This window comes from Clavelina lepadiformis, chromosome 8 (genome assembly GCF_947623445.1).
Source record: "Clavelina lepadiformis chromosome 8, kaClaLepa1.1, whole genome shotgun sequence".
NCBI classification, from domain to species: domain Eukaryota; kingdom Metazoa; phylum Chordata; class Ascidiacea; order Aplousobranchia; family Clavelinidae; genus Clavelina; species Clavelina lepadiformis.
In genome coordinates, this window is record NC_135247.1 from 17,306,779 (window position 1) to 17,314,576 (window position 7,798).

The 7,798-nt window shown below is 39.4% G+C and overlaps 2 protein-coding genes across 2 annotated transcripts; both read right to left on the bottom strand.

Moving 5' to 3' along the window:
- Positions 1-356: 356 nt before the first annotated feature.
- On the bottom strand, positions 357-4,578 carry LOC143468358 (tubulin-specific chaperone D-like). Its single transcript, XM_076965518.1, has one exon. The coding sequence runs from the start codon at positions 4,559-4,561 to the stop codon at positions 977-979; it is 3,585 nt and encodes a 1,194-aa protein (XP_076821633.1). The 5' UTR covers positions 4,562-4,578; the 3' UTR covers positions 357-976.
- Positions 4,579-4,627: 49 nt separating this feature from the next.
- LOC143468359 (uncharacterized) lies at positions 4,628-7,490 on the bottom strand. The gene has a single exon (XM_076965520.1). The coding sequence runs from the start codon at positions 7,161-7,163 to the stop codon at positions 5,598-5,600; it is 1,566 nt and encodes a 521-aa protein (XP_076821635.1). The 5' UTR covers positions 7,164-7,490; the 3' UTR covers positions 4,628-5,597.
- Positions 7,491-7,798: the final 308 nt, after the last annotated feature.

Sequence of the window (7,798 nt, forward strand, 5' to 3'; positions counted from 1 at the left end):
AGTTCATGCTAATCCTTGCCTAAAGTGTTTTAGAAACTGTGACCGCTTATGCTGACTTAACTATACTTCATTTGTTGCCACATTCGTTCAATTGTTGTAAACATTCCTTCGTTACCAAAGCTTAAATTAATATTGGTTATATCTATTAATTACAAGTGCGCTAGATTTTAGAGATAAGCTTAAGTCGTTTGCGGTTCTATTTGCTAATTCTGCAAATTTTTTTATGCAGTTAATTAAATTGACAACAATTGTTGATCGGAATTGCTTACGGTCACGGAAGTACCAAAGCAAAACTTAAATCTAAACATTTTACCATATCTGGAGACACAAGACTGACAAAATAAACCACAAAATCCTTCAATGATTGCTTTATGGAGCATAACAAAGATCAGTAACAGTGGACAATAACTGTATTCTTCATGCAACTTATTACTCAAAAGTTAAGCTATGATTTTTGGAGCTAAATGTAACTGCATTGTATGATTTCATCTAACAATTAATTTTATAAAAAGTTAGATGCAATCTCAAATTAAAGAAACACAGAGCTAGAGGCTAATTCTTAAGCATTAAATAATTTTAATTAATATGAAGAAACAATGTAGCAACATTTCAAAAAATTGAACTCACACTGACAGCATGCAACAAATTATACAGGCATGAAAAGTCTTACAGTGATTATAATAGCAGCATTTCAAGATTAACTGTCTCCAAACGTTCAATGCACGGACGTTCACTAGCTTGGATAACAGTACGTGAGATCTAACACAAGTAGAATGCATAAATACTTGTACTGGTAACAGATTCTTCATACTCAACATCAAACTTTTCAGTTCGAGACATATTCAACGGCACAGTAATTTATGTACTACACTTATGAATTGTCAATAACAGGGTGGCAAAAATTACAGAATCTACCATCAGTTTAATAATTTGTAAGCGTAGAAACGTACGATAAACAATCAATAACTCAAAATTATCAATTATCCTGAGTCACTTTCTTGACAAGTTTTGGTGGTGAAACACCGAAACCATCACACAGCTGGTTGCGGATTGGTCGAAGTTGATCAACATTGCTATCCCATTCAATCTCGCTGAGGTTTGTCATAACAACGTCTAGTTGGTCTTCTTTCACGAGCTCATCGAAGGTTATCACTAATTCATATAACTGTTCTGCCATGGTTCGACGAATCACTGGGAACCGATGACAGAGAAGGATCATCATTTGAGAGAGAAGCAATTTTCGGAAACTTTTGCGCTGAAACTGCATCATCCCGCATAGGACTGGAATAGCGACGAGGATCTTCTGAGCATCCTTGCATCTTGTTATCTCAGCTTTCACTAAAACCAGCAATTCCTCTTGGAATTTGGCAGCGATGGTGTCATTTGCATTTGATTCGTTTATGAGCATAAAGCAATCGTTCACAAATAATTGATGAAGGGTCTTCAACAATGGTATAGAAATGCGATCTTGTTTTGTATACTTGCTAAAAATTTCTAAAAGATTTGAGCAGAATCTGTCAAGCTTCTCTCTGTCTTGGCCAATAGTGTCCATGAACGAAAACAACCCTCCACCACTCGCATCTGCAAGTGATTGGGTCAAATCTCCAACCGACACGATGAAACCAGTTAATACGTGACGAGAGTAAATTGGGTGATCAAGAAGCTTGCTGAGATGATGAAATAAGTGGTCCATTGCATACCATTTGGAGCTGGAGTGGTTGGGAAAGACGTCGAGAAGTTCTTTCTGTGAGGGAATGTGAGGGACGTTATTCAACGATATTAAGCTCAGAAGTGCAGAGACTGCCAGGTCTCGAACTTTATGGATTTTTTCGCATGCTTGTTGCAATATTCCACAGATAACAGGTCTCATCACAGCTGGCGAAAGTATGCTTGGGTCCTGTTCTGCAATCAATAGAGTAATGTCTTTTAAGGCTTTGATTGCTGCCATGCGAACATAAGAGCCAATATCACCGTGCTGGCTTCTAGTATAATCTTCTAAACCAATGAAGAGGGTGTTGTAAATCAGTTCTATGTTGTCCTGGCATACTCCGGCGTTCATATTGTTATCCGCGGAAACACCTGCGGTGTTACAGATGCGAGAAAGTGCGTAAATCGCTTCTTGGCGAGCTCTGGAAAAAGTTTTAGCTTCTGTCTTATCCACTATCTTTGCAGCTTTGAATAAACTATGACAGATTTTCATGAAGAATGATTGGACCACTGGCTTTGGCAAAGATGCAATGGCATGAGCGTAACCGCATCGTTGCTTTTCAAGTGGACTGGATAAATGGGAGAGATACAAATCAACAGCCTCCGATGTAGAACTATCCTTTTGGGAGCCCAAGTTTTCAAAGGGGGCAGCAACCAGGGTAACTTGGTTTATTGCAGACAATGCGCTGATTGCTGCGGAACAGATTTTCTCTGTGTTTGTGAACATGTGAAGATTAGATAAACAGTCGTGAATAAGCTCAAGCCAGCTGTCGTTAGTCAGCCTTGGGACTTTAACTTCTGTGCATTGTGCAATTCTGGCTATAAGATGGCATGCAGCAAATCTCATCAGCTCACCAGAATAACCTTTAAATAATTTTGCATCTGATAATTGTTGGATGATGCGCAGGATACTTTTCAGTGTAGAGTTTCTGGATGCCAGACCGTTATAGCTCTCCGCGTTCTGGACCTCAATCTCATGGAGAGAATGCACTATCTCGGCAACGATCAAAATACTTCCGTACCTTGTTGTGAGATCAATGCCAGTGCAGAGCGGAACCAGCATCTGCAAAACATCGCTCGCAATATAATCTGGCATTAATTTAGTCAATTTATGCATGGACTGGGCAGCAAGCCACTGAATATTGGTGTCCCAATGGTCTCTCTTCTTAGTCACCAAGTGGTCGATCAGTGCTTTTCTGTATTCCTTGAACTTAGCTATGAAAGGGCCAATGGTTAAATACGAATTGCCGCAATTGCTGACAGCAAAATAATCTGCTTTTGTAAGGATATCAATACCATGAGGAAAATGACTTTGTCGTCCGACATTTTCTTGGAAGGCAGCAGAAGCAGCTCTTCTACAATTGACTTCACGATCGAACGACGTGGTTATAAGCAATGCTTGACCAATATCATTGACATATTTCTCCAAAGTTTCTGGCTCATAGGCTCTGGCAAAAGACCAAGCAAGATAGCAAGCTGCATCTCTTACGTGAGATCCGACGCTACACACACCTCGCCGTTCATCGTACACCAAGGATTTTAGCAGAACGGGAACAACTTCATTTAATCTCTCGGGAAGAAGTAAACCACGCCGACCAAGTTCAGCCAAGGCCAAGCAACCACCATGCCATGCATTGTCAGATTCCGAGATAGTAAAATTCTCCAGTACTGAGCCCACTACTTCATCTGCAAGTTCTTTGGGCAATCTTCCAGTGATACGTCCGACTCCTTTTGCTGCTGACCACCTAACAACAGTATCTTTGTCTTTCAAGCCATTCAAGAGGACCTCCAATACATTTTCCACTTCCTCAGGAATATCATATCCTTCATCCTCCATGTCTTCGTGAATTGTGGATGCAGAAATAACTGGTTGTGCCTTCAACGTATGATCCAGAGAGCGATTTCCGCGCTGGTATCTCCACGAAGCAACTGTAGGCTTTAGGAGAGTCATTGCAACTCGTTGCGTTAGCTTGACAACAAGTTTACGTAACAGCGTATTATTCACTTCAAGAATGTTGCAATCTAGGATCCTCTCCAAGGCAGGGGAGCAGTGATCTAGCAGATCATCTCGTTTCCCCTGTTTAAAGATCAGAGCAACAGCAGCCAGACATCCTTTCATGGTGGTGATTCCAGGCATCGTTGTGGCGTCGGAGTCTGCAATCTTTCCTAGACACCACCTGATAAATGGAAACAGATGTGCAGAGATAATATCTGGTCTGGTGATGAACTTTGAAAGGAACAAAGCCGCCGCTTCCTGACAATTGTCAGATGATGCCACTAGATAAAGTTTTCCGGTTTTGAGCATCCTTTCAACAATCGGTTGCTTCTGACTGACTGCGTCTGCACCATGTGCGTCAAAACGAACCATGTCAAACGGTATCAGGCATATCATCGACAGCCAAAGTAAGAGCATGTAGCGTGTCTCCCAGTTCTCTTGGTCAGTTAAGCTTTGTTGAGAAAGGAGTTCAAGTATCGGCTCAAGGTCCGCTACTTCGTGAGGAAATTTCTTTACCATAATTTTTGGGCCACGCACCTTTGTCAAAAGATACAGGTACTTGAAAGCGCAATGTCTCTCCTTGAGAGGTGTATTTTTATTTTGAATGTAGACGAGGAGACGTTGAAGCAAGTCATCTAGGTATGGGTCAAGCAGATGGGGTAATTCAAGGTATTTGTCAACGATTTCTGTGAAGCGTTCATCAGACATTTCTTTCGCTATAAGCCCAGTAACAGCGTGTGGGATGTTGGAAATTAAGTCATGGACTTCCTCCGCTTCACTGAAGCCATCAACAGAGACAAAACGAACTTCCGCTTCACTCGCATCCATCTCTTCAACTTCATTTTTATCTTCTTCCATATTTATCGTGGCCAGTTTTCAAACAAATGCAAGTTCTATTTCAAATAGCTTTTTACAAAGGAAAACCTAAAACAAACCACAAAAATGAAGTCACTTAAAAACTACATTTAGAAATTGACCATATAGAACATATTGTTCAGCACGCCAGCATTATATTCTATGCAGTAATAGAAAGAAGCATTAAAGTAAAAATACAAAAATAATATGGTAAACAGATTTTACATTTTAAGGCACATATTGGCATGAAGTACAAATGTAATATGAAGTACAAATAAGCAAATGTATTACAAAGATTAAATCAGTTTGAAGAGCAAGAAACAGTTATTAGTAATTACAGCATTTCATTTCCATAGAAAGGAAATAATTATAATTCTAAAGTATCGCTGCAATTTATCAAGTGCTATTTAGGAAGTGCATTAGATAAATGTACATTTTAAGGTCATACTATCAACAATAAAAACAACAATTTTCAATCACAGTACATGTAGCGCATTAGCAAAGTATAACTACAAAAAGTTAAAGTCACAAAACTAGAAATAAAATACCATCTTTTACTGCAAGAGCAATTCAAACAGGCCAGTTCATCACCAAAAACAGGTCAGAAAGATTTCATGCAGAGTGTCATTCTTGTATATTTTTACTTACGTGCTAATTGCTATCAACTTGGAACCAAGAATTTGAAATCAAAACAACTCATTTTGCAAAACCAAACTATAAGGTACGGTACACGCTGTAAAAGTAGCACATCTTGTTTGAAGAACTTACACAGTCATAAAAATATGAGCACAAAGCTATCAATGACCATGCCTACTGACAGTGTGAGAGAGCAAAAATTCTATGCAGTAGAAAACTACTTGCAAAGATGTCACGGCTAACATTTTAGCAATAATTTTCAAAAGAAGTCATACATATATTTATACCAAACAAAGCACTAAGCACAGTTGACACAACGTATGCTAAGTTTAAGCCACAATTCAAACTTATACCAAACTCAGAACAGCACGATACCAATGAAAAATAATCAAAATCTTATAATCTAGTGGCTTGAATCCGAAGATGAGCTTAGTTGTCTGTAAAATGGAGTATTCTGGTCGATGACCCCTCCATCTCTCAGCTGACGCATGTGCTCTGGACTTGGAATGCTTCCTTCTGTGATTGATGAAAATCCACGTGCTACCTGACTAATGGGCCTGAACTCATCATCAGAATAATCCCGTCTTCCTCTCTTGTATGAACGTGGACGACGCCTCATCTTTCTAGGCATGATCTTCACGAATTTTTCTTGTGAAGCTGGATGTTGTGCCGGTCCATCTAATTGTTCTTCAGAAACCACACGGCCGTCAATTGTTTCTTCATGAACCTTATCATCAGATGACTTGTCTTCGGTGGACCTGGTCTTACTCTGAAGAAGTAGTGCATGGCTCAATTTTTGAACAAGCCTATCCTGGTATGACATGTTAACATTTTTAGCATCTGCTTGCAGCTTTATAGCTTGTTGGTAATGGTCCACCGCTTTGTGATGGTGGCTTCGAACCATGCATATCCCGGCTAAACCCTCATGCACTTGCCATTGTCCATACTTGTCTCCAGTATCCTTAAAAGCTTGGAGTGCATGCAAGTAGCTCTCCCCTGCAACCTGAAAATTTCCAAGCTGACTTTGTGCATATGCAAGGCTGCAGAAGCATTGTGCCTGGGCGCTTCTGTTACCCAGCTCTCCATGTATCTTAACAGCACTCTTGTGGACATCAATTGCAGTTTGGTATTGCCTTAAGCAATTGTAAATTGCCCCCATGTTCTGTAAAGTGATTGCAATCTGTTGTTTATTATCAATTGGACAAGCCTCAAGTGCACAATCGAAACAAGTCAGTGCATTTTTATAGTCTGACAGCACTGTATATTTCATTCCTATTTCAGTTAATACCCTGGTCTTATTTTCCTGTCTGCTGATCTTCAAAGCCAAGTCCCGGCATTCATCAAGGACAAATTTGCATTCATCAGCCCCGCATTCCTCATCTGACAACATGGAATCGACTTTGTATATCATCACCTGGCAAGCTTCTTTAAACTTGTTCTGTTCTTGATGCACAGCAATGGCTTCTGTGTAATAGCCACGGGCTTGTACATAATCCTGCTTTGCTGCGTAAACTTTTGCCAAATTAACCAATGTTTCACACATCATTCCAGGATTAACAGAATGAAGGCGATACTCTGCGATGGCCGTTTTGTAATACATTATAGCCGTGTCAAATTCCTTTGCGCACTCGTGACCGTAGCCAATGTTGAAAATAATGTCCCCTTTAAACGGATCGGCATTTGCTGCTGATTCTTCCTGCAAGATAGACTTTAGTACGTCAATACCACGGGCATGTAAGCCAGCAGCGATATAAGATGCTCCCAAATTAAACAAGCATCTCCTTTCTAAATCACGATCATTGTTAAGCAGTAGAGCCCTTTTGTGTGCCTTCGTGAATTGTTCCGTGGCCTGTAAATAGGTTTCTTTGTTAGAAGTTACAGCAGCTTCATTGAGCAGATTTTGTCCTTTTTTGCTGAATTTATTTATCTGCTCTTTTAACCTCTCATCAGACATTCCAACTAAATCCATTTTGAAAGAACACAGTTATCACTTATCAAGTTTATATTTTCATAACAGATAGAATAATTACTAAAATATTCAGCTACAGGGCTACAAATGAAACATTCATCAACGTTAAAACTTGCTGCATTATGCCAAAGCCTAACATTTTGTCCTCATTACGCAGCTAGGTATTTGCATTGGTTATTTTCCAGTTCACAAGCTTGGGCGTATAGTATCATTTATTTTTAACACTAACTGTACGGAGTAATAATATAATAATCTAAAAATGCAGACAGTCCTGGTTATTTCCTATGTTATTGTAGTATACAATTGCCATTTGTTTTAATCACCTCGAACTATATACGTTATCATTAGCCGGACTGGAAAGTACGGCAGTTTTCAATGAGAAATCGTGCGCACAAAGATGCAAATTTTGGCATGATGGTGTGCACTGAAGCCTGAATTCTTTGTTTATTTATTATAACTTGGAGTTCAAACCATCAGTTTTTCTTTTTTTATTCATTATAAATTGGCATGACGATTGAAATATTCGGCGTACATGTGGATGAATCTTGTGCGTGCAGGTTCCACACGTCCTCTTCATAATTAATCTGTTTTTGGAAATATTAATGATTGTCACTTTTTTGTTCATTGCTTGTTTG

Excerpts from the sequence above, each read along its gene's own strand:
- LOC143468358 (XM_076965518.1), bottom strand. The coding sequence starts at position 4,561 with ATGGAAGAAGATAAAAATGAAGTTGAAGAGATGGATGCGAGTGAAGCG.
- LOC143468359 (XM_076965520.1), bottom strand. The coding sequence starts at position 7,163 with ATGGATTTAGTTGGAATGTCTGATGAGAGGTTAAAAGAGCAGATAAAT.